The 25255-nt window shown below is 42.4% G+C and overlaps 3 protein-coding genes and 1 long non-coding RNA gene across 8 annotated transcripts; 1 reads left to right on the forward strand and 3 right to left on the reverse strand.

Annotated features, from left to right (window-relative positions):
* Positions 1-313: 313 nt before the first annotated feature.
* LOC106369918 (protein PNS1) lies at positions 314-12170 on the reverse strand. 3 transcript variants are annotated; one of them, XM_048769211.1, is made up of 7 exons: positions 12009-12170; positions 11857-11928; positions 2584-3339; positions 2130-2513; positions 1136-2047; positions 816-1049; positions 314-729 (listed from the first exon to the last, which is right to left on the reverse strand). In XM_048769211.1, exons 3-7 carry the CDS (start codon positions 2605-2607, stop codon positions 559-561), a joined length of 1725 nt encoding a protein of 574 aa, XP_048625168.1. In that variant the 5' UTR covers positions 2608-3339; positions 11857-11928; positions 12009-12170; the 3' UTR covers positions 314-558. The 3 variants fall into 3 exon arrangements, with proteins under 3 accessions (XP_048625168.1, XP_048625170.1, XP_048625169.1); XM_048769213.1 differs by lacking the exons at positions 11857-11928; positions 12009-12170 and having other exon boundaries at positions 2130-2507; positions 2584-2892; XM_048769212.1 differs by lacking the exons at positions 11857-11928; positions 12009-12170 and having other exon boundaries at positions 2590-2891.
* A 262-nt stretch (positions 12171-12432) lies between these two features.
* On the forward strand, positions 12433-13167 carry LOC125593124. Its single transcript, XR_007329061.1, has 2 exons — positions 12433-12674; positions 12795-13167. It is a non-coding gene; the product is annotated as an uncharacterized LOC125593124 (long non-coding RNA).
* A 382-nt stretch (positions 13168-13549) lies between these two features.
* LOC106372270 (protein ZINC INDUCED FACILITATOR-LIKE 1) lies at positions 13550-16491 on the reverse strand. 2 transcript variants are annotated; one of them, XR_007329060.1, is made up of 13 exons: positions 15940-16491; positions 15806-15846; positions 15605-15665; positions 15390-15492; positions 15201-15303; positions 15052-15105; positions 14904-14966; positions 14766-14815; positions 14615-14690; positions 14320-14523; positions 14149-14236; positions 13860-14067; positions 13550-13760 (listed from the first exon to the last, which is right to left on the reverse strand). XR_007329060.1 is itself a non-coding variant. In XM_022709939.2 (12 exons), exons 1-12 carry the CDS (start codon positions 16082-16084, stop codon positions 13961-13963), a joined length of 1095 nt encoding a protein of 364 aa, XP_022565660.1. In that variant the 5' UTR covers positions 16085-16491; the 3' UTR covers positions 13550-13960. The 2 variants fall into 2 exon arrangements, 1 of the variants encoding a protein (XP_022565660.1); XM_022709939.2 differs by having other exon boundaries at positions 13550-14067.
* Positions 16492-19848: 3357 nt separating this feature from the next.
* LOC125575293 (protein ZINC INDUCED FACILITATOR-LIKE 1-like) lies at positions 19849-23337 on the reverse strand. Of its 2 annotated transcripts, XM_048769215.1 has the most exons (17): positions 22812-23337; positions 22678-22718; positions 22477-22537; positions 22262-22364; positions 22073-22175; positions 21924-21977; positions 21776-21838; positions 21638-21687; positions 21487-21562; positions 21192-21395; positions 21021-21108; positions 20849-20934; positions 20645-20752; positions 20512-20556; positions 20343-20431; positions 20208-20251; positions 19849-20084 (listed from the first exon to the last, which is right to left on the reverse strand). In XM_048769215.1, exons 1-17 carry the CDS (start codon positions 22954-22956, stop codon positions 19993-19995), a joined length of 1452 nt encoding a protein of 483 aa, XP_048625172.1. In that variant the 5' UTR covers positions 22957-23337; the 3' UTR covers positions 19849-19992. The 2 variants fall into 2 exon arrangements, with proteins under 2 accessions (XP_048625172.1, XP_048625173.1); XM_048769216.1 differs by lacking the exon at positions 22678-22718 and having other exon boundaries at positions 22812-22953.
* Between the last annotated feature and the right edge of the window lie 1918 nt (positions 23338-25255).

Genomic DNA, 25255 nt, shown 5'->3' on the forward strand with positions numbered 1-25255 from the left:
CATTTATAAAAAATCCCATATGCACCATCTCTCTACAAATAGCATTTCAGCCTTGGCGTGCTATTCTATAGCCGGCAGTGTGCATTTATGGGCTATTGCTGTGGTCCTTCGTAGACAACTTAAGGCTGCTTCTTTGCTGGTAAAATAACAATAATCGAAATAATTCATAGGAACAATATTCATCAATATGTTTACAACAACGGATCTACTAACCACGCAGATGCATGACGTCCTAATCAAAAAAAAAAAATTCAACAAGTTCCCAAGTTGAGAAAAGAATATACCCAATTACCCATGTTGTAATGTACAGATATGAACCAACAAATAATGAGGAAATAAATATATGTACAGAAAGTCATTGAAGGGTTTCAACAACAAAGAAGAAGAAACAAAAAAGGCTCAACCAACTTTGCTTAGTTGGATTGTAACCACATTCTTTCTTCCCCACCCCCACTGATATTGACACTACCACTTTCACTCACTAAATTAGTTATCAAATTTTAAATACAATTCAATTAGGCAAGAAGGAGAAAAAAATATCAAGTAGCCAGAGCCGGTCTAGGCTAGAGCACGGCGGACTCTAGGGGTGTGGACAACAACACGACCATTTTTGATCAAAGCTTGTCTATCTTTTATGGTTTTGTCAAAGAATCTGCTCTCTGGATTCTCAGCGTAGCATGCGTAGTAGCAACTCACGCATGCGTGAGGCAATGCCATTGAGATCCTCGTCTGTTTTAAACACATCCAATGATGATAATGAGAATAATACTAACTGAATAAAAACATAAAAATCTAAACAGAAAGTGTCATTTTACCATGAGGTATCCAATGAAGAAGGCAAGCAAGGAGATGGTAGCTGTAAAAGGCTTATAAACCGTGTGCGTCCAAGCGACCGCCACAATAACACAGACGCAGCCACTGCATATCCCCGTGAGGAAACATATAGAGCTTGTTATGTCCGCATCCACTACCTCAACCATATCAACATCCTCAAACAGTTTCCATGTGTCTTGCGACGCCCTCACAAACCCTTTCCCATACGCTGCTATCTGCCACACACATTCACAAACATTTACTCAAACAACAGAAACAAAACTTAGTGAAAAAAACATTTTACTAATAATAATAATAATACCTGCACAAAGGCCCAGCCATTGCCATGCTCGAATATAAACGTCATGAGTTTAAGACAGCAATTAGCGCAGCAAAACATGAACTCATCTTCACCTTTAAGCAAGTTTAACCCCCTCGCCACGATCCTAAGCGCTTCGATCGTCGGAACAAAGAGAGACCCCAAACACGCGCTCCCTAGGTTACGAGACAAGGCTCTTTGGAAACTAAACCTTGTACTAGACTGCATCCCTCTAAGATAGAACAGAGCGATGACTCTACTCACAGTCAGATTAACAACGTTCCTCATCACTTCCGTCGTCCAAGCCAAGCTCAACACCAAACCGATAATCACAAGCGGCGGGAAATAAAAATTCAACGCACCGACGACACCGAAGATCCAAAGCGACATCCAGAAGAAGCCAGCGGCTAGCATGTAGTAGGTTGGTAAGTTCAAGTCAGAGAACTTTGAAACTGGCTCTAAAGACTTGACCAGTATCTTGGTACAGAACTTGATCCGGCGTGTGACCCAGCAAGCGTATAAACCGTTTCCAATAGAGAAGGCGATGAGGGAAACACCAACGCCATCGGTGGCTGGCATTTGGAAACAGAGCAAGAGGATTCCTGAGGAGAGAGACATCAGGAACGTGCTCCAGAGGATGAAGTGGATCATGAACTCAGGCCAGAGACGGATCGCCATTTGCCAGGAGAACGCGAGTACGATGCTTAGGAGAGACGCGGCTTCGACTTGCGGAAGTAGGAATCTGAGGATGCGTTGCTCTTTGCGTTTGACGCTGCCGTTGGAGCCGATGAGACCCTGGACGCCTCTGAAGACGAGGAAGCATACGAAACCGATGGCCGCGATCTTGTGAAGGATGAAGAGGAAGAGAAAGAACTTGTTTGTGTACTTTGACGAGTTCAACGACGCCAAAGTTTCCTGCAGCAAAAACAAATTAGGAAACTTTAACTCAACTAACGATCTAAAAATGGTAACTTTCCGACAGAGATGCAAGATTTACTTGAGGGGTTTGTGAGAAGAGGGAACGGGACTGATGCTGAAGCGGAGGCGGAGAGGGAGACGGCGGAGGCTGAGGCTCTTCCGGCGGCGGCGCGCGAACGGGAGGAGTCTGTATCGGCGGAGGAGCTCTTGAGGATGATCGGAGCGGCTGCGCGGGGTTAGGAGGAGGCGGAGTGGTGAATCTACCGCCGCCGCCATTGTTGACAATGATTCGAAGAGGGTTCGTCGGGTTCAATCTGTTCAAGTTCGCTAAGAATCTGTGGTGGTTGAGTTCGTCTTTATCTCCTCCTTCTTCCTCATCATTAGCCTTTACTCCTCTCTGCTTCTTCTTCTTCTTCTCTGTTTTTTCTTCTCCTCTGTTTTCTCTCTCTTCCACAGCCTTTAACTACAAATAAACTGATCGTTAACAAGACTATTCATCGAAAAGGAAGAGTAATTTGTAGGAAAGGAGAAACCTTTACGGGGTCTGTGGCACCCATTTGGCAGGTTTTGAGGTGACGTCACTTCCCGGCGACGGGGGTCGTCTCTCTTCTATAAAAGAATGTTTTGCAAAAAGTCTTCTTCTTACAAATCGGATTACGTTATTATTTGTGTGGTTGGCGTAAAGAAGTTACTGTTTCTTTTAATTTTGTTTTTTTTACAACTTTTTGGTCGTAGTCATTAGTAACGTTTATTATTTATTTATTATTGATGACAACTATGGTACGAAAGCAGAATCCAACCAGAGATCATGCCATGTGCGTCAGTGCGTGAGGCGCAATTTCCATATAAGTCTACGTTTGTTTTTTTTGTTGGTCAGTGCATGTTTTTTTTTTTTTTTTCTTTTTGTTAACCGAGGGTCCCAGACCGGGGTCCAGACATCCCTCGAAGCCTGCAGCAGCCACTTCATTTCCACCCCAGAAGTAGCAGGATGGGCCCGGGTGACCACCTAGTGATTTAACCGTAGTGGGGTGCCTTCGAACCCGGATCGCTTAGCTCACCGGAGTCCGCCTATCACTGGGTCACCAAGAGGTGGTTAACAACAGTGCATGTTGTTGTAAGAGAAAAACACACGTGAAGAATGGTGGAGAAGGAGATCGTTATCTTGTGCGTTGACATGTAAGCTTCAACAATGAAAAATGAAGCGACGCGTCTGCGGTTTGATAGGAAACTAACGGTTGCGATTTGTTGTTTCATGGAGACTGAGTTCCGTATCACAACTTTGTTGTTTCCTGCTATATATATATTATTCTCCAAACATCAATACATCATTGTATATTTTGTATGTTAGTAATCATTATTAAATCTAAGTCGTTTTCTAAAACCATCACCAAGATTCGATTCTAATCACGTAAGTAGCAATCGAATGCAAATCACGGTCAAAGTATTCGTACAAGATTTCTGTAACGGTGAATGTAGACAAGAAAGACAAAGCACAAATGGCTTGAAAACAGTAGGTAAAATCAGTTTCAGAAACATAATATTCTGTTTCTAAAACATAGGAAATTGGAAAATTTAGCTAAATGTGGAATGAGCTTCGAGATGTTAAAGGCTGAGACAAGCTTCACTAAGATGGGCTTAGAAAAACCAAACCAGAAACCCTTTCAAACATAGCATTCAACGGCTACAATTTATCAAACCGAAAACAAAGAAAGAGACAAAAGAGGTGGTCCTGCAACGTACGGAACAGAGCAACCAATAACATTACATAACAGATTTCAGCTGCTAGAATCCAATGAAGATATGAAGACCTAATGGACAGCGAGGCAATTCACTAGGATTTCGAGATTTCAATATAAATAGACATCTCAAGTTGTAAAAGAATCTTTAAGCAAGAAATAAAAATGAAAAACTTCAAACTTGTTCCGTTCAACACAGCTCGTCATCAGCTGTAGTTCTTCTTATAGAGCACAATGCTTCAGATAACCCTGCAACGGGTGAAACCAGTAACTCTTCTCGGTCTTCTGCCTCTCAAAACAAAGAAACATCTTTAGGTTATCCTCCTTCTATTCAATTTGGTACTTTACCACTTACTGGAGTTCCCAATATCCTAGAAGATCTCTCCACTTTTTCAGACCCAATAACAGTGGAAAATGTCACCAGCTCAGATCATTCTCTGCAGTCGTCCTCAGCAAACAAAGCCTTTAGTAATGGCTTGTCCTATCAACAGAGTAACCATGTGACAGCTCAAGAAGATTCAGTCACTCAACCTTCACCTATTGTTCCAGCAAATCTATCTCAACATCCCATGATCATGCGATCAAAAGTGGGAATGGTTAAACCAAATTCTCGTTATGTTCTCTTCACAGTCACTTCAACTCCAACCGAACCACAAACTGTGACTGAGGCGCTTAAACATCCTGGCTGGAATGAAGCAAAGACAGAGGAGATGGTGTCTTTTGATGAAATAAACACCTTCACACTGGTGCCTTATCAACCTGATATGCACATTCTCAGAGTGGTGAATCTACCGCCGCCGCCATTGTTGACAATGATTCGAAGAGGGTTCGTCGGTGAAAGAACCGTCCCTTCCCCATCTCCTCATGGGGTTCCCAGGACGGGGTAAGGGTACACTTGTCTACTTTTCCGACAACCCGTGTATCCCTGGTCCCCTTTATGATTTAAACGACTTAAACAGTATAAAGAAATCTCAAATCCTTTTTATTGCTTAAAAATCCTTAACGCGAATCTTAGGAAAAACAAGCTTGAATACTAATCTTGAAAGACAAATGATTTGAAAATAAAGTAGACGAAAATAACAGCATCCCCGACCCAAGAACCAACACCACTCCAACCTTACTCATGCGTTTCCTCGGCCGTACCTGCGGAAGGGAGGGGTGAGCATTTTGGGAAATACTCAGTGAGGACGGGTTCTAGGAACCCGTTAACTCTTATCAAAACACATAACACAACAAGTATTAAAACGTAAACTAACAGGGCTAGCAATTCATATTCATCATCCTAGACACCTAGGACCTACACAGCTCAAGCGGACCAACCCTCCCCTTTTCTTGCTGCATCCCTATGGAGCCGCCTGCCCTGGTACACTCGGCATCCGATTCTCTTGGATGTAGTCTATACCCTTTGCAGTGTATTACGGCCCCTTCCCGCCAAGACTCGGCGTGACTCAATCTTACCGGCGCCTCTATTTTTACCCTGCCGTTTTTGAACGCTACGGCCGCCGCGTTTTCCCATACTCCCCACCAGTTCCTCGGTGGTTTGTACTTCATTCAATTTCTCATTTTACTCTTAGTCATTCTAGACTCTTTCTTTCCTTAGTCATTCTAGACTCTCAATCATTTACTAACATTCATCAATCTCATCATTGAATTCATTCCTCATAACAATCAACCTAGCTCATACTAGTTACTTCCTAATACTATACGGGGTTAGGAATCTTGAGAGGAGTTCACAGACAAGTCCTCACCTTAGTTGGTTGTGGATCTGGTTCTAGGATAGCAAGGAAGTAGGTTCTGTTCCGGATCTGGCTCTCCGAAGTCTGGATGAGAGAAAAGGGGTTTTAGATCTCAGATCTGCCATCACCGATGACTTAAGAGGAACAGGGATCTGAGGTTTTACCTTAACGATCTAAACGCAGGCAGTTACACTCCACAGAATCGAGAAGCCGTCGGCTTGGTACCCGCGATCGGTGACTCGGGTTGCGCGGGCGGTGGTCATCGGCGGCGCTTCCTCGGTGGACTGGTGGCGGAAGCAGCTCTCGACTCTCGCAGGGCTTCGCTTGGTGGGTGTCTGATGGCTCAGCTGTAGGGAGGCACCTCCTTTTATAGTTGTTAGGATTAGGGTTACTTAGGGTTTCTCTCTGTTGGGTCTTTTCCACTTGGGCCTGGGCCGGGTTGTTACAATTCTCCCCCACTAGAACTGAATTCGTCCCCGAATTCGGCTGTGTCTCTGTCTGGAACATCCCCGGATAGGCCTCCAAAAATTGGAACTCGCGCTCCCATACCTCCTCAGGTATCCCATCTCTTTCCCATCGTACTAGTACCATCCGCACCTTCTTTCCGTGGACATCTATCTCTTTCCGGTCCAGGATCCTGGTGGGGGTACTATTCAGGGTTAAGTTGGGTTGCGCATCCCGGGGTGGCTGGGACAAGACCAGTTCAGGCTCCCGCACCACCTTCCGTAAGACTGACACGTGGAACACATCGTGAAAGTCTGCCATGTCGGGTGGTAGCACCAGTCGATACGCTACTACTCCGATTCGCTCCGTGATGACAAAAGGACCCATGTATCTAGGCTTGAGTTTCTTTAGTTTCCAGTTCGGGTCATTTTCGTGGAACGTACGCATCTTTAAGTATACTTCGTCTCCTACTGCGAATTCTAGATGTTTCCAGCGCTGGTCAGCATAGCTTTTCTGACGGTCGTGAGCCTCTTTGAGACGATCCTTCAACAGGTTTACCTGTTCTACTGTTTCACTAATCAGACTTGGCTCCATACCACGTCGCTCCCCCACTTCGGTCCAGCATATAGGGGTTCGACAGGGCCTCCCATATAGGGCCTCGAACGGAGACATTCCAATGCTAGAATGATAGCTATTGTTGTACGCAAATTCCACCAGTGGCAGGTACTCTCCCCACTTCCCACCCCAGTCCAAGACACATGCTCGTAGCATGTCCTCCAGTGTCTGTATCGTACGTTCTGACTGACCGTCGGTCTGGGATGGTAGGCCGTGCTAAGGTGTACCTTGGTGCCCAATTCCTTTTGGAACGCTTGCCAGAAGGTCGAAGTGAACTTGGGATCCCTATCTGACACAATGCTCACAGGTATTCCATGCAGCTGTACCACGGTGTCTAGGTACTTGCGGGCAAGTATGTCTGCTCCATCAGTCTTCTTGATGGCGATGAAATGCGCCGTCTTTGTGAGTCGATCCACTATTACCCATATTGCTTCCTTATTGCCCGTTATCCGGGGCAATCCTGTCACGAAGTCCATAGTGACCATGTCCCATTTCCATTGGGGTAGTGGTAAGCCCTGCAATAATCCACTCGGTACCCTCTTTTCTGCCTTTACTACTTGACAAGTTGGACACTGGGAGACCCATGTTGCCACGTCGCTTTTCACTCCATCCCAGTGATAATATCGTTTGAGGTCCCGGTACATCTTAGTACTTCCGGGGTGGATGGAGAAACGCGTCTGATGTGCTTGTCTCAAAATTTCTCTTCTCAGGTCCCAGTTATTCGGAACACTAACCCTATTTCGGAATAGGATGGTCCCATTTTCTGTGGTTCGATATCCTATGACTTGTTTGTTGACCTTCTCCAGTAAGCTGTCGTCCTTCTTCTGTTCTTCCTTGATTCTCCATAGTAAATCTGCCTGGTCCAATGCTTCGAGTCCCATTCCGTCCTGCTGAACCGTCGTGGCCCTCAGGCTTAGGGTCGCCAAAATCCCCGAGAGTTCTTGCACCTCTCTGGCCCCTGAGACATCGGACCTTCTCCTGCTAAGTGCATCTGCTACTGGGTTTCCCTTCCCAGGGTGGTAATCGATTTGTAAGTCGAAATCGGCTAGCATTTCCATCCACCTTCTTTGCCTAAGGTTCAGGTCAGCCTGCGTGAAGACGTACTTCAAGCTCTTGTGGTCAGTAAATACTTGAACTTTCTCTCCGTACAAATAAGCCCGCCAGATCTTTAGGGCGAAGACAACAGCCGCAAGTTCCAGGTCGTGTGTGGGATAATTGGCTTCGTGCTTCTTTAGTTGTCTTGATGCGTAAGCAATTACTCGTTCCTCTTGCATGAGTACACACCCTACTCCCACCCCAGAGGCATCCGTGTATACCACAAACGGTATACCGGTTCGTGGCAGGACCAGTACCGGTGTCTGCGTCAGCTGATGTTTCAGTTGTTCGAACCCTTTGGTGCACGAATCGGACCAATCAAACTTGGTGTCCTTTCCGGTTAACCTGGTGAGGGGTTTTGCGGTGGTGGCGAAATCTCGTACAAACTTCCGGTAGTACCCTGCCAGACCCAAAAAGCTCCTTACTTCCGTGGCATTCTTTGGGATAGGCCATTGGATTATGGCTTTGATCTTTTCCTGGTCTACCGCTACCCCAGCCTCCGTGATAACGTGTCCGAGGAATCCTATCTTCCTTTGCCAGAAACTACACTTGCTTAATTTTGCGTACAACTTATGTTCGCGCAGTTTTTCCAACACTATCCTAAGGTGCCAGTCGTGTTCCTCCTTGCTCCGAGAGTAGATGAGTATATCGTCGATAAAAACTATCACGCAGCGGTCCAAGTATTCTCGGAAGACATTATTCATCATACCCATGAAGGCTGCTGGTGCGTTGGTTAGCCCAAACGGCATTACGACGAATTCAAAATGTCCATAACGTGTGCGGAACGCCGTCTTCTGTACATCCTTCTCGGCTATAGGAATTTGATGGTATCCCGATGCAAGGTCTATCTTGGAGAACCAGGTCGCTCCTTCCAACTGGTCCAACAGTTCGTCGATCCTGGGTAGTGGGTACTTGTTCTTGATGGTCACCTTATTCAGTCCTCTATAATCAATGCAGAGTCTCAAGCTTCCATCCTTCTTCCTTACAAAGAGCACCGGAGCTCCCCATGGTGAGCTGCTTGGCCGTATGAATCCCTTACCTATCAAGTGTTCCAACTGTTCCCGCAACTCGGCCATTTCCGCCGGTGCCAGACGATAGGGGGCCTTGGAGACAGGTGCAGTTCCTGGTTCCAACTCGATCGTGAACGCACTGTCTCGATTTGGCGGTGGTCCCTGCAGGGGTTCGAACACGTCCGCTAATTCTCTCGCCACAGCCACATCTTCTAACCTTGGTTCCTTGGGTGCCTCCAACATTTCTATAGTGGCCAGGTACGCATCGTGCCCCCTTCTAATTAGTTCTCCGGCTTGTGCCATCGATATGATCGTGACCCCGGTCTTGGTTTTTGGTCCTTCAAACACCACTCGTCCTCCCTCCCTGGGGATCCGTATGTTTGCTCCGTTACAGTCAATAACCGCCCCGTATTGTGATAACCAGTCCATTCCGAGGATCATCTCGTACCGTCCCATTTCCAGTTTCAGCAAGTCAACTGGCATGAGCACTCCGGTGAGTTCCACGGCCACTCCCACGAATACTCCCATGGCGGACATCTCATCCGGTCCGGCGGTCTCGACCCGTGTGGTTCGGCCCTCGTACTTTCCCTGGAAATTCCATCTCCTGGTTAGGTCCTGGCTCACAAAACTGTGGGTGGCCCCCGTGTCGAAGAGTGTATATGCTACAACTCCTCCGACCTTCACCATCCCTGCACGAAGACTATACCTAAGCGTCTAATTCCCTAAAACTCATTCTTTTGTCATTTGATTTGATAAGAATAATTAACATAGTTAATTACCTACTATGGTCTCAGTTCCATGGTTGTTCCCTGCAACGAACACTCTTGGTAGTGTTGCTGGCTTCTTTGGTGGCGGTGCCGGCAGTGCAGCCCCGGTTCCTGCCTCGGTCCGGTCACGGCACTCCCGGGCCGCATGCCCGTAACGCCCACATAGTTGGCACGTTGTGTTGGGTGTCTTGGTGACTGTCCCGTCATTGAGCTGCGGGCAATTCCGTTTGATATGCCCCAATTGCCCGCATTTGAAACATCCTGGTCCTTTGCACTCGCCGTAGTGCATCCTCCCGCATTCGGCACAAGGGGTGCGAGCAGTCCCGCTGTCCGAGGGGGTTGAAGTCTCACGCGGTCGCTTTGCGGCTCTAGTTGTCTGATTCTGCTTGCGTTCCTCCTCTATTCCCACCTCTTGTTCAACTGCCTTTTCCACCAGTTCATTCAGGGTGCGGAATTCCCGAACACTGCAGCTGTTCTTGATCTCGATTCTCAACCCTTTCATGAAACGGCGAATCAGTTCGTTTTCTGTCATGTGGCGCCCTGCGAACCTTCGGAGTCGGTTGAATTCCTCACCGTACTTACGCACATCCCGAGACCCCTGGCTGATGTCCTGAAACCTGCCCTCCATCTTATCCATTGCTTCCCGGGGAAAGTACTTGTTATTGAATTCCTCTAGGAAGTCCTCCCAAGTCAGTTCGGGTTGATCCCTTGCACCTTCCACTACACAATCCCACCAGACCAAGGCGTCGTCTTTCAAATGGTGGGTGGCCAAGTCTCTACGGTACTCCGGTGGGCACCGGGCTGAGAGAAAGTTCTTTTCCAACTTCCTCCTCCAGTTGTCTGCGGTGATCGGGTCAGCTCCCCCACCAAACATCTCCATCTGCATGCTTTTTAGCTGCTTCATCATGTCCCAATAGGAGGGCGCATGGACAGTGGCGGGAACCGCTAGGGGTGGCACGAGTCCTCCACCCGCCACACCTTCCTGGGGCAGTCTACCCCCATATGCCTCTCGGTATCTCCGTAGTTCTTCCACTGCCGCTGCGTCCATGGCGGCCTGACCTTGCCCTTGAGCAGGTCCGTTCACTTGGTCTTGCCCTTGAGCGGGTCCGTTCCCTTGATTTTCCCCCACGCCATCTCCGGCATGGCTTCCGTTGTCACTGGTAGCCTGTGACGCGGCCCTGGCAGCTCGCCTGGCTGCCCTTTGGGCCATGGTTTCGGGCCGAGCTTGTCTGGCGTTCCTGGGAGGCATCCTGTCATAACGGAAATGTTAAGTTCCGGTAGTAAGGTGCCCTTAATTAAAGAGAGATGTCGCTATGATGAGTAGAGCAGGATTCAGCTGAAGTGGTGCCTTAGAGAGAGAAATGACCCATTCCCAAAGAAATCGAATAAAATAAAGAAAAACAAAATCCGGACCACCAAAAGAAACTAACTGCCAGTACCCATCCGGACGGAACCGGACGGGTTTTAACCTGGCTCTGATACCAATTGAAAGACCCGTCCCTTCCCCATCTCCTCATGGGGTTCCCAGGATGGGGTAAGGGTACACTTGTCTACTTTTCCGACAACCCGTGTATCCCTTACTGGTCCCTTTTATGATTTAAACGACTTAAACAATATAAAGAAATCTCAAATCCTTTTTATTGCTTAAAAATCCTTAACGCGAATCTTAGGAAAAACAAGCTTGAATACTAATCTTGAAAGACAAATGATTTGAAAATAAAGTAGACGAAAATAACAGCATCCCCGACCCAAGAACCAGCACCACTCCAACCTTACTTCTGCGTTTCCTCGGCCGTACCTGCGGAAGGGAGGGGTGAGCATTTTGGAAAATACTCAGTGAGGACGGGTTCTAGGAACCCATTAACTCTTATCAAAACACATAACACAGCAAGTATTAAAACGTAAACTAACAGGGCTAGCAATTCATATTCATCATCCTAGACACCTAGGACCTACACAGCTCAAGCGGACCAACCCTCCCCTTTTCTTGCTGCATCCCTATGGAGCCGCCTGCCCTGGTACACTCGGCATCCGGTTCCCTTGGATGTAGTCTATACCCTTTGCAGTGTATTACGGCCCTTTCCCGCCAAGACTTGGCGTGACTCAATCTTACCGGCGCCTCTATTCTTACCCTACCGTTTTTGAACGCTACGGCCGCCGCGTTTTCCCATACTCCCCACCAGTCCCTCGGTGGTTTGTACTTCATTCAATTTCTCAGTTTACTCTTAGTCTTTCTAGACTCTTTCTTTCCTTAGTCATTCTAGACTCTCAATCATTTACTAACATTCATCAATCTCATCATTGAATTCATTCCTCATAACAATCAACCTAGCTCATACTAGTTACTTCCTAATACTATACGGGGTTAGGAATCTTGAGAGGAGTTCACAGACAAGTCCTCACCTTAGTTGGTTGTGGATCTGGTTCTAGGATAGCAAGGAAGTAGGTTCTGTTCCAGATCTGGCTCTCCGAAGTCTGGATGAGAGAAAAGGGGTTTTAGATCTCAGATCTGCCATCACCGATGAGTTAAGAGGAACAGGGATCTGAGGTTTTACCTTGACGATCTAAACGCAGGCGGTTACACTCCACAGAATCGAGAAGCCGTCGGCTTGGTACCCGCGATCGGCGACTCGGGTTGCGCGGGCGGTGGTCGTCGGCGGCGCTTCCTCGATGGACTGGTGGCGGCAGCAGCTCTCGACTTTCGCAGGGCTTCGCTTGGTGGGTGTCTGATGGCTCAGCTGTAGCGAGGCACCTCCTTTTATAGTTGTTAGGATTAGGGTTACTTAGGGTTTCTCTCTGTTGGATCTTTTCCACTTGGACCTGGGCCGGGGTGTTACAGTCGGGTTCAATCTGTTCAAGTTCGCTAAGAATCTGTGGTGGTTGAGTTCGTCTTTATCTCCTCCTTCTTCCTCATCATTAGCCTTTATTCCTCTCTGCTTCTTCTTCTTCTTCTTCTTCTTCTTCTCTGTTTTTTCTTCTCCTCTGTTTTCTCTCTCTTCCACAGCCTTTAATTACAAATAAACTGATCGTTAACAACATTATTCATCGAAAAGGAAGAGTAATTTGTAGGAAAGGAGCAACCTTTACGGGGTCTGTGGCACCCATTTGGCGGGTTTTGAGGTGACGTCACTTCCCGGCGACGGCGGTCGTCTCTCTTGTATAAAAGAATGTTTTGCAAAAAGTCTTCTTCATACAAATCGGATTACGTTATTATTTGTGTGGTTGGTATAAAGAAGTTACTGTTTCTTTTAATTTTTTTTTTTTTTACAACTTTTTGGTCGTAGTCATTAGTAACGTTTATTATTTATTTATTATTGATGACAACTATGGTACGAAAGCAGAATCCAACCAGAGATTATGCCATGTGCGTCAGTGCGTGAGGGGCAATTTCCATAGAAGTCTGCGTTTGTTTTTTATGTTGGTTGTTGGTCAGTGCATGTTGTTGTAAGAGAAAAACACACGTGAAGAATGGTGGAGAAGGAGATCGTTATCTTGTGCGTTGACGTGTAAGCTTCAACAATGAAAAATGAAGCGACGCGTCTGCGGTTTGATAGGAAACTAACGGTTGCGATTTGTTGTTTCATGGAGACTGAGTTCCGTATCACAACTTTGTTGTTTCCTGCTATATATATATTATTCTCCAAACATCAATACATCATTGTATATTTTGTATGTTAGTAGTCATTATTAAATCTAAGTCGTTTTCTAAAACCATCACCAAGATTCGATTCTAATCACGTAAGTAGCAATCGAATGCAAATCACGGTCAAAGTATTCGTACAAGATTTCTGTAATAGCGAATGTAGACAAGAAAGACAAAGCACAAATGGCTTGAAAACATAAGGTAAAATCAGTTTCAGAAACATCATGTTCGGTTTCTGAAACATAGCAAAAGGAAGATTTAGCTGAATGTGGAATGAGTTTCGAGATGTTAAAGGCTGAGACAAGCTTCACTAAGATGAGCTTAGAAGAACCAAACCAGAAACCTTTTCAAACACGTGAGCATTCAACGGCTACAATTTATCAAACCGAAAACAAAGAAAGAGGTGGTCCTGCAACGTACGGAACAGAGCAACCAATAACGTTATAGAACATATTTCAGCTGCTAGAATCCAATGAAGATATGAAGACCTAATGGACAGCGAGGCAATTCACTAGGGTTTCGAGATTTCAATATAAATAGACATCTCAAGTTGTAAAAGAATCTTTAAGCAAGAAATAAGAATGAAAAGCTTCAAACTTGTTCCGTTCAACACAGCTCGTCGTCAACCGTAGTTCCTCTTATAGAGCACAATGCTTCAGATAACCTGCAACGGGTGAAACCAATAACTCTTCTTAGTCTTATGCCTCTTAAAACAAAGAAACATCTTCAGGTTATCCTCCTTCTATTCAATTTGGTACTTTACCACCTACTGGAGTTCCCAATATCCTAGAAGATCTCTCCACTTTTTCAGACCCAATAACAGTGGAAAATATCACCAGCTCAGATCATTCTCTGCAGTCGTCCTCAGCAAACAAAGCCTCTAGTAATGGCTTGTCCTATCAACAGAGTAACCCTGTGGCAGTCGTCCGCGTAAGAGTAGAGCGAAAGCTGAAAGATAAGGAGACCAAACCCTAATAGAGAAGAACTTATTGTTTAGTTCATAAAAGTTTCATTAATATTGAAGATGTAAGCATGAAGAAGTATGGACACACCTGAAATTGCAAGAACAGAACCAACATCGGCAGAGGAGTATCCCAAGCCTCCATATTTCCTGGGGCTGTTTGCCCACAATGAAAAGATCTATGGGAGAAAGAAATCTCAAGATTTTTTAACATATTGGGCCAAATAAACAAAGATGGATGTTGTAGGAAGAGAAGTGGCACCTCTGTGTAAGCCATATCATGAAGTGAAAAGATGCAGTAGACGATAATAGATGAAATTAGTGGCCAGTTCTTTAAAAGAGAGCTTTTCTCATTTCTCTCTGTCGTTTTATGAGATTCAGGGTCATGAGACAAAGCTTTGTGAGCATCAAAAGACTCATCAGGTGATAATGCATCATCATCAATCTTGTGATTGTGCAATGTTTCCTGGAGAAGAAAAGTAACCATTTCTAGGACTAAGCTAACACACAGTAAATAGGAGTTTCTAATGGAGCATTGAGATTGTAAAAGAGCATACCGGAATCCGCAATGAAATTATGGTAACCAGAAGTGCAAAGCAAGATATTGCTAAGCACGGCAACAAGTAGGGAAACCTGCATTATAATTTATAGACCAATAAGACTATATACATAGGTTAGTTGAATGAAAGTGAAGAAAGTGAAACTTACTTCCCAAAAACTGAATTTTCTGAGAATAAACTTGGATATTGCTTAGCAGGCTACAATATTGGGAGATTAAACAAGAATCAATCAAGAAGTGAGAGCGAGGTAGAGTAAGAAAAATGTTGTTTTGTTAATGAAGAAGACCTGAGCAAGAAAGCCTCCCATAGCAGGACCAATGATGAGTCCAATGCCCCATGTTGTACTAACCTACATGATTTGATAAGATTCTAAGTTGCTCTACTCAGATTGAAAAGTAAATATATGTTAAAACTTTGGATCAAGTGCTTCTTACCGCTGAGAGTGCCAAACCTTGATATTCATCACGGACTGTTTCCATTGCGTAAGCCTGAGTTCATAAACATATTCGGTTTAATGAGCTTCAATAAGTTAAAATGGAGTAAGTATTCAAAAAAAAATGTTAAGAGGAGGACAGGCAAACACCTTTATAGGACCAAGTAGACCGTTGAAACTACCTAGGCAAAACCTTGTGATGATGGCCATCCAGAAATTTACACTTAGGCCGAATAGAGTGTTGAAAATGACCCTGTCACAAGAAGGATGTGTTTAGACTATGAGGAAACAAAGCAAACATGTAAAAAGAATTGAAGAAACAATGTAAAAATTACTAACACTGAAGCAGTTCCTATGAGGATTACAGGTTTTCTTCCATAACGGTCAGCCACAATGCCGCAGATGACAGATGTCAATGTTCGTCCGAGCATGAAAGAGCAACCTTCAAATGTATGTATAGAGACAATGTGAGTTTGTAATCTAAAGTAGTAGTCCAGAGAACTTCATGATTATATAAGACAAAAAAGAGAGAGATTAATACGAGGATGACTCACCAACAAATCCAGCATAGAACCCAATGTCCTCTTCTTTCTTTGCTATGTTAAAATCACCAATCTACCAAACAACAGAACAAAAGAAGTTTAAAGCACACCAAATTTTACTAATCATCACAAAATCCAAATCAGCACGTTGTCAGACGAATCATTTATATATAAATGAAGCAAACTACTACAAAGCATTATGTGGGTACTCACCATAAAGTAAAGAAATGGGAAAAGAGAGGAAATAGGCAGAGCTGAAAATTTACAAAAGAAAACAATTTCAGAGACAAAAAAAAAGGCATTCTCTTCATCGTCTTATTCAATCTCCATGAAGAAGACGAGTTTACCGGTGCAGAGGACGATGAGCCAAACGGTGAGAAGCTCGGAGAAAGGGAAGCCACGGCGAAGCCTCTTCATCTGGTCAACCTTGCAGCCAGGGCAGTTCTCATGGAATTTATTCTCCAGCAAGCATTCTGCATACTCTTCAGCCATTTCTTGAAAACAAAACCAACCTCCAAATAGAATGGATGCAATACAAAAAGGCTGGTAAGATGTGGAGAGTTTTATATTAACGGGAGAAACCAAACACAGAGAAACACAACACAAGATTGTCACGTACTCTCTCTTTAATTCTTCTAACAACAAATGAAGGAGAACATTTAATTATATAGAGAGAGAGGAAGAGAGAAGAGCAAAACAACTTGGCTTTTCTCCTCCTCACCACTCGCAGCCAAGGAACATGAGTCATGACAGTATTCTTATGTCACCTTTCTTTAATCCTCTTTCGCATTCATTGTTCTAATTGTTGTAAACGTGAAAAAGAAGATGTCAACAAAAGCTGCACCGATCATTGAAATGATCGTGTGAAAGAAATTTGAATGGAGTCCACTGTCACTTGCATGTAAACGATCTTTTCGATCAATTGTAAACACACCATCTCTTGTTCTTCTTATAACACATTCTCTTTTATTATCAGTGTTATTTTCTTCCTGCGGGTATAAAATTTTGCCCTTATTTAAATTTCTCAATACTATAAAATCATAAGTTATTTTATAACACGTTATCAGCACGATCACTCTGCGATTCGGTAAAATTTATTTGTATCATTTATACCCTGCTATAATGGTCGGTATACCGCATCTACTATTATTTATATCATGTTATAATGGCCGGAATACCGCCTATATTATTTATTAATAATTTAATTATTTTATTGGTCGGCCGAGCCGCCTTATATCCTGTTTATTATTAATTGGTCGGCCGAGCCGCCTTATATTCTGCTTATTGTTAATTGGTCGGCCGAGCCGCCGTATAATTTATTTATTACTCTGCATTGACCGGCTGAGCCGTCGCATGATTTGTTGTCATAACATAAATATTTCATTGCCATAAATTTTACTTTTATTAATTTTTATGAAATTTTATAGATTTGATTGACTGTTTAATACGATATTTTCAGACTGATTTTTGATGCACTCGATTTAACCCCAACGGTCACAAAAAAAAATTTCAAAAATTTTCCCTTTCTCCAACGGTCATGAACAATAATTTTCATCTATAAATACAACTCATTTTCACTCCATTTGCTCATCCAAAACATTTCATCTTCTCTCAACGGTCATGAACAATGATTTTCATCTATAAAAATTTTTCAAAAATTTTCCCTTTCTCCAACGGTCATGAACAATGATTTTCATCTATAAATACAACTCATTTTCACTCCATTTCCTCATCCAAAACATTTCATCTTCTCTCAAAAATTGTCAAATCGCTCTCCTCCGATTTTTTCATTTCAAGAAAGATGATTCGCGCATTTTTGATTTTATGTGCAATTTTTATTTGTGTTTCTATTTATGGTTTATTCGTTGGAGAATTTGCTCCGGGTGAATTTAAGATGAGTATCGGTTTACTTTTCTTTACATCGTTCTCCTTGTAATTGCTTGCATGATTAATGTAAACGGTTCATTTTAATATTAATAATATTCTAATAATTTTTATTTATGTGCTTTAGAAATACAAATGGCAAACATCGAGAAACTCCAGTTTCCGGCTCTGAAAATCAATGGCGAAAATTACGTCGGATGGGTCACCAACGTGAAACCATATCTGGTGATGAAAAAGATAACCGAAACAATAGTAATCGGCAACAAATCACCACCCGAGCATATAGCCGAAGCGATAATCTTCCTGAAGAAGCATTTAGATGAAAATCTAACGCACGACTATGCAAGCGTCGAGGACTCAGCTGAACTGTGGCAAACTTTAAAAGAAAGGTTCGATAACCAGAGACAAATCAACCTCCCTCACGCTCTAGAAGAGTGGAAAAATCTGAGGTTCCAAGATTTTCAAAAAGGTTGAGGATTACAATTCCGCTGTCTGGGGATAGTTGCACTCCTGAAGTATTGTGGTAATCCTGTCTCTGAGGCAGAAATGATGAATAAAACGTATAACACTTTCCACAAACAGCTTCACTTCTTGCCCAAAATTTACAGAAAATGCGGGTACACGAGATTTTCTGAATTGATGGTTGCGCTCATGTTGGCTGAAAAGAACAATGAGCTCTTAATCAAAAACCACAATTCTCAACCTGCGGGAGCCAAAGCATTCCCTGAAGTGAATGCTACGGCGATAGAAAATTCGGAAAGGAGAAACCATACCAACCGAGGTTATGGTCGCCGTTTCAACAACAAACGTTTCAACAACAAACCGGAAATCGCAGCCATCATCGTGATCCTCTCGTCGAGACGCAGTCGTAGCCGTCGACTACACCTAATCAGAATCCGGACGAAGCCGCACGTGCCCACGGAAGTTGCGTCATCCGCACGCGTGCTTTACACGCGCCGCCGCCGGAAATCGTGTCCGCCACCGCCTCGCCACCGTCCTCCGCTGTTGTCCGCCGCCGATATGGAGTCTATCTGAGCAGCTGGAGTTCATAGACACTACTTTTCTATTTCTAAGGTAAGGGTCTATTCCCGAACTTCTCGTACTTGGCTTAGGACTTCGAATATGCATACTTTAGTCTTAATATGTTTCCGTCTCTGTGAAATTGAGTGTGTCGAATGTTTTTTTGGAGTATGTTTGATAGTTATTCAGGTTATTTGCTTAAACCGGAATAGGGGGTCAGATGATTCAACCTTGCTTGCATAATTTAAATTGATATAAATATGTATAAGAAATATATATATGTAGTATTGTTTTCAAGAGGCAGACTTGGAGTCTGCATGTGGCTAACGGGGCAGAAGTTTGTACTTGCACGCTAGAGTTGTGGGGGTACGGCGGCTTTAATTCGCCACGTCGTATCCTCAAGATCGATAAATCGTCCCCGGACGGTGTGTATGGGCACTAATCCCATATGTGTACCCCAGAGAGGGAGACTTCTACCGAGGGTGATATTGGGCACTATCTCGGCTGTTGGTCCGTTAGCGAGCAGCGACTATATATATATATATTTATACGCTGGAACCGTGATTGTTTCCTGGGTAATTTAGGTGCCATGCTTGTAACATGTTTGGATTAAATTAATTATGTATATTCGGAGTGTTATGTCCGGGTCCATGTATTCTGGGGATAGCATCCCATACCTCACTGGGCGATTCCCCTGTCGCTTCTCCTTTTCAGGTGAGACAAACAAATATGTGATATTTGGACGGACTTGGTGCTACTAGACTTTTTCTTCGGATTTTTATTTCGGTTTGGATGAGTGAAATTGGGTTTATGGACTTTTATATTACGGGATATTGTTGGTGGCCCGTCGTCCTTAGTGAGAGGGAGACGGGTGTCATATTGTTGTACGATGACGCATTGAAGGTGACACGCTGTCCTCCAGATAGGAGGTGATAATAGGTGTCACACATCAGTACATCATTGTATATTTCGTATGTTAGTAATGATTATTAAATCAAAGTCGTTTTCTAAAACCATCACTAAGATTCGCTTCTAATCACGTAAGTAGCAATCGATGCAAATCACGGTCCAAGTTTTCGTACAAGAATTCTGTAACAGCGAACACATGATGTAAAATACAAAAATAAGTTGTAGAGGACAAAACATTAAGGCGCAGAAACCGTGTGAAAAAAGCAAATAAAGAGTGTACATTTTTGCTTTAGTGCTGTCTCACAATAGTATGGTAATACATTCTAACAAGTTTTTTTTTAATATTTAATAACATATTATATTATTTTTAAAATCACCCAGAAGGGGATCGGAAAGTACAGAACAGCCGGAGAAAAACCGGAAACCTAAAGAAACCAGACTAAGACAAGAACAAGTTGTTTCTCGTAACAATTTATCTTTTACGAAAATCTATGATCAAAGTTGGCATTAGACTAATACAAGCTAAAATAAATACAGATGGTATGTAACTTGATGATAAGTTGATAACATCAAAATCTCATTGATCTCTAATGTTGTGTTTGAGCAAGAAATGGTTTGAACGTCATTACAACTCCCAGTGCCAAGACCACATTGAGGATAAAGAAAACCATTTGTGTGCCTGCACATACAAAAGAACCATTTTCTTCTTTTTTAGTCTCACTTGGTCTAAGTTTCTAATTATAAACTCATGTGGCTAATGATCACAACATGGATATATGAATATGAAGAGTGTTCACATTACCAGGGAGAAAAGCAGCATCCAGACGCTTCTCGCTCCAAGAATAACTGCCATGAAACCGAAACAAAGGAGAGAATATTAAATTGGAAATGAAGATAGAATTAGAGTTGAATACATTTGAAGGATTATATTGTATACATGATGCCTGCTGCTGCTGGACCTATTGCTTTAAAAAGAGACATTGCTGTCATGGCAATCCCGTTAGCTGCTCCTCTTTGGTCTTGTCTCTGTGTTTGTCAGTACATAAACATGTTATTTTACTTTCGGTTTTACCTAGTTTAAGAGAACGGAATCTGAAAATACTTACTACGGCCCTGTTTTGAAGTATGAATAAACCAGTAATAGCAGAAGTCTGCACACACACACACACACACACACTGGTCAGAATATATACACTAAAATCAACACTACACATTCTGTTAAAGTTATCAGAGACTTACTGCTAAAACATTCTTTGCTACAGACGCACAGTTTAGCGCCAGGGTAAGGGCTAAACCAGATAGCTTTGCTATTAGAGGGTAAGTTGATAAGAGAACTAATGCCAAACTCTGTTGAGTAACAAAAACAAAACAAGCAAAAGATTTAGAACTTTCTTGCTCAGTGTCATAAGGTTTGTGGTGAGAACAACAAAGTTTAGTGGTTACCCCAGAGATACGTGTAACCATGGTTGGTCCTAAGAGCCTCTCCGCGTAAGAGTAGAGCGAAAGCTGAAAGATAAGGAGACCAAACCCTATAGAGAAGTAGTATTGTTTAGTTCATAAAAGGTCATTTCTACTGAAAATGTTAAGCACTGAGAAGTATGGAGTATGGACACACCTGAAAATGCAAGAACAGAACCAACATCGGCTGATGAGTATCCCAAACCTCCATTTTTCCTGGGGCTGTTTGCCCACAATGAAAAGATCTATGGGAGAAAGAAATCTCAAGATTTTTTAACATATTGGGCCAAATAAACAAAGATGAATGTTTGAGGAAGAGAAGTGGCACCTCTGTGTAAGCCATATCATGAAGTGAAAAGATGCAGTAGACGATAATAGATGAGATTAGTGGCCAGTTCTTTAAAAGAGAGCTTTTCTCATTTCTCTCTGTCGTTTTATGAGATTCAGGGTCATGAGACAAAGCTTTGTGAGCATCAAAAGACTCATCAGGTGATAATGCATCATCATCAATCTTGTGATTGTGCAATGTTTCCTGGAGAAGAAAAGTAACCATTTCTAGGACTAAGCTAACACACAGTAAATAGGAGTTTCTAATGGAGCATTGAGATTGTAAAAGAGCATACCGGAATCCGCAATGAAATTATGGTAACCAGAAGTGCAAAGCAAGATATTGCTAAGCACGGCAACAAGTAGGGAAACCTGCATTATAATTTATAGACCAATAAGACTATATACATAGGTTAGTTGAATGAAAGTGAAGAAAGTGAAACTTACTTCCCAAAAACTGAATTTTCTGAGAATAAACTTGGATATTGCTTAGCAGGCTACAATATTGGGAGATTAAACAAGAATCAATCAAGAAGTGAGAGCGAGGTAGAGTAAGAAAAATGTTGTTTTGTTAATGAAGAAGACCTGAGCAAGAAAGCCTCCCATAGCAGGACCAATGATGAGTCCAATGCCCCATGTTGTACTAACCTACATGATTTGATAAGATTCTAAGTTGCTCTACTCAGATTGAAAAGTAAATATATGTTAAAACTTTGGATCAAGTGCTTCTTACCGCTGAGAGTGCCAAACCTTGATATTCATCACGGACTGTTTCCATTGCGTAAGCCTGAGTTCATAAACATATTCGGTTTAATGAGCTTCAATAAGTTAAAATGGAGTAAGTATTCAAAAAAAAATGTTAAGAGGAGGACAGGAAAACACCTTTATAGGACCAAGTAGACCGTTGAAACTACCTAGGCAAAACCTTGTGATGATGGCCATCCAGAAATTTACACTTAGGCCGAATAGAGTGTTGAAAATGACCCTGTCACAAGAAGGATGTGTTTAGACTATGAGGAAACAAAGCAAACATGTAAAAATAATTGAAGAAACAATGTAAGAATTACTAACACTGAAGCAGTTCCTATGAGGATTACAGGTTTTCTTCCATAACGGTCAGCCACAATGCCGCAGATGACAGATGTTAATGTTCGTCCGAGCATGAAAGAGCAACCTTCAAATGTATGTATAGAGACAATGTGAGTTTGTAATCTAAAGTAGTAGTCCAGAGAACTTCATGATTATATAAGACAAAAAAGAGAGAGATTAATACGAGGATGACTCACCAACAAATCCAGCATAGAACCCAATGTCCTCTTCTTTCTTTGCTATGTTAAAATCACCAATCTACCAAACAACAGAACAAAAGAAGTTTAAAGCACACCAAATTTTACTAATCATCACAAAATCCAAATCAGCACGTTGTCAGACGAATCATTTATATATAAATGAAGCAAACTACTACAAAGCATTATGTGGGTACTCACCATAAAGTAAAGAAATGGGAAAAGAGAGGAAATAGGCAGAGCTGAAAATTTACAAAAGAAAACAATTTCAGAGACAAAAAAAAAGGCATTCTCTTCATCGTCTTATTCAATCTCCATGAAGAAGACGAGTTTACCGGTGCAGAGGACGATGAGCCAAACGGTGAGAAGCTCGGAGAAAGGGAAGCCACGGCGAAGCCTCTTCATCTGGTCAACCTTGCAGCCAGGGCAGTTCTCATGGAATTTATTCTCCAGCAAGCATTCTGCATACTCTTCAGCCATTTCTTGAAAACAAAACCAACCTCCAAATAGAATGGATGCAATACAAAAAGGCTGGTAAGATGTGGAGAGTTTTATATTAACGGGAGAAACCAAACACAGAGAAACACAACACAAGATTGTCACGTACTCTCTCTTTAATTCTTCTAACAACAAATGAAGGAGAACATTTAATTATATAGAGAGAGAGGAAGAGAGAAGAGCAAAACAACTTGGCTTTTCTCCTCCTCACCACTCGCAGCCAAGGAACATGAGTCATGACAGTATTCTTATGTCACCTTTCTTTAATCCTCTTTCGCATTCATTGTTCTAATTGTTGTAAACGTGAAAAAGAAGATGTCAACAAAAGCTGCACCGATCATTGAAATGATCGTGTGAAAGAAATTTGAATGGAGTCCACTGTAACTATGCATGTAAACGATCTTTTCGATCAATTGTAAACACACCATCTCTCGTTCTTCTTATAACACATTCTCTTTTATTATCAGTGTTATTTTCTTCCTGCGGGTATAAAATTTTGCCCTTATTTAAATTTCTCAATACTATAAAATCATAAGTTATTTTATAACACGTTATCAGCACGATCACTCTGCGATTCGGTAAAATTTATTTGTATCATTTATACCCTGCTATAATGGTCGGTATACCGCATCTACTATTATTTATATCATGTTATAATGGCCGGAATACCGCCTATATTATTTATTAATAATTTAATTATTTTATTGGTCGGCCGAGCCGCCTTATATCCTGTTTATTATTAATTGGTCGGCCGAGCCGCCTTATATTCTGCTTATTGTTAATTGGTCGGCCGAGCCGCCATATAATTTATTTATTACTCTGCATTGACCGGCTGAGCCGTCGCATGATTTGTTGTCATAACATAAATATTTCATTGCCATAAATTTTACTTTTATTAATTTTTATGAAATTTTATAGATTTGATTGACTGTTTAATACGATATTTTCAGACTGATTTTTGATGCACTCGATTTAACCCCAACGGTCACAAAAAAAAATTTCAAAAATTTTCCCTTTCTCCAACGGTCATGAACAATAATTTTCATCTATAAATACAACTCATTTTCACTCCATTTGCTCATCCAAAACATTTCATCTTCTCTCAACGGTCATGAACAATGATTTTCATCTATAAAAATTTTTCAAAAATTTTCCCTTTCTCCAACGGTCATGAACAATGATTTTCATCTATAAATACAACTCATTTTCACTCCATTTCCTCATCCAAAACATTTCATCTTCTCTCAAAAATTGTCAAATCGCTCTCCTCCGATTTTTTCATATCAAGAAAGATGATTCGCGCATTTTTGATTTTATGTGCAATTTTTATTTGTGTTTCTATTTATGGTTTATTCGTTGGAGAATTTGCTCCGGGTGAATTTAAGATGAGTATCGGTTTACTTTTCTTTACATCGTTCTCCTTGTAATTGCTTGCATGATTAATGTAAACGGTTCATTTTAATATTAATAATATTCTAATAATTTTTATTTATGTGCTTTAGAAATACAAATGGCAAACATCGAGAAACTCCAGTTTCCGGCTCTGAAAATCAATGGCGAAAATTACGTCGGATGGTCACCAACGTGAAACCATATCTGGTGATGAAAAAGATAACCGAAACAATAGTAATCGGCAACAAATCACCACCCGAGCATATAGCCGAAGCGATAATCTTCCTGAAGAAGCATTTAGATGAAAATCTAACGCACGACTATGCAAGCGTCGAGGACTCAGCTGAACTGTGGCAAACTTTAAAAGAAAGGTTCGATAACCAGAGACAAATCAACCTCCCTCACGCTCTAGAAGAGTGGAAAAATCTGAGGTTCCAAGATTTTCAAAAAGGTTGAGGATTACAATTCCGCTGTCTGGGGATAGTTGCACTCCTGAAGTATTGTGGTAATCCTGTCTCTGAGGCAGAAATGATGAATAAAACGTATAACACTTTCCACAAACAGCTTCACTTCTTGCCCAAAATTTACAGAAAATGCGGGTACACGAGATTTTCTGAATTGATGGTTGCGCTCATGTTGGCTGAAAAGAACAATGAGCTCTTAATCAAAAACCACAATTCTCAACCTACGGGAGCCAAAGCATTCCCTGAAGTGAATGCTACGGCGATAGAAAATTCGGAAAGGAGAAACCATACCAACCGAGGTTATGGTCGCCGTTTCAACAACAAACGTTTCAACAACAAACCGGAAATCGCAGCCATCATCGTGATCCTCTCGTCGAGACGCAGTCGTAGCCGTCGACTACACCTAATCAGAATCCGGACGAAGC

Source organism: Brassica napus, chromosome C9 (assembly GCF_020379485.1).
Source record: "Brassica napus cultivar Da-Ae chromosome C9, Da-Ae, whole genome shotgun sequence".
Lineage (NCBI taxonomy): Eukaryota > Viridiplantae > Streptophyta > Magnoliopsida > Brassicales > Brassicaceae > Brassica > Brassica napus.

Bases quoted from the DNA above. Each gene is read 5' to 3' on its own strand.
- LOC106369918 (XM_048769211.1), bottom strand. From the start codon at position 2,607: ATGGGTGCCACAGACCCCGTAAAG. The intron at 2,514-2,583 runs GTTTCTCCTTTC...GTTTATTTGTAG, and splicing joins GTGCCACAGACCCCGTAAAG to TTAAAGGCTGTGGAAGAGAG. The intron at 2,048-2,129 runs GTAAATCTTGCA...TTTTTGCTGCAG, and splicing joins TCTTCTCACAAACCCCTCAA to GAAACTTTGGCGTCGTTGAA.
- LOC106372270 (XM_022709939.2), bottom strand. From the start codon at position 16,084: ATGGCTGAAGAGTATGCAGAATGCTTGCTGGAGAATAAATTCCATGAG. The intron at 15,106-15,200 runs GTGTTTGCCTGT...TTATGAACTCAG, and splicing joins GTCTACTTGGTCCTATAAAG to GCTTACGCAATGGAAACAGT. The intron at 14,524-14,614 runs GTATGCTCTTTT...TTTCTTCTCCAG, and splicing joins TAATTTCATTGCGGATTCCG to GAAACATTGCACAATCACAA.
- LOC125575293 (XM_048769215.1), bottom strand. From the start codon at position 22,956: ATGGCTGAAGAGTATGCAGAATGCTTGCTGGAGAATAAATTCCATGAG. The intron at 21,563-21,637 runs GTAAGTTTCACT...ATTATAATGCAG, and splicing joins GAAAATTCAGTTTTTGGGAA to GTTTCCCTACTTGTTGCCGT. The intron at 20,557-20,644 runs GTAAGTCTCTGA...GTGTGTGTGCAG, and splicing joins TAGCAAAGAATGTTTTAGCA to ACTTCTGCTATTACTGGTTT.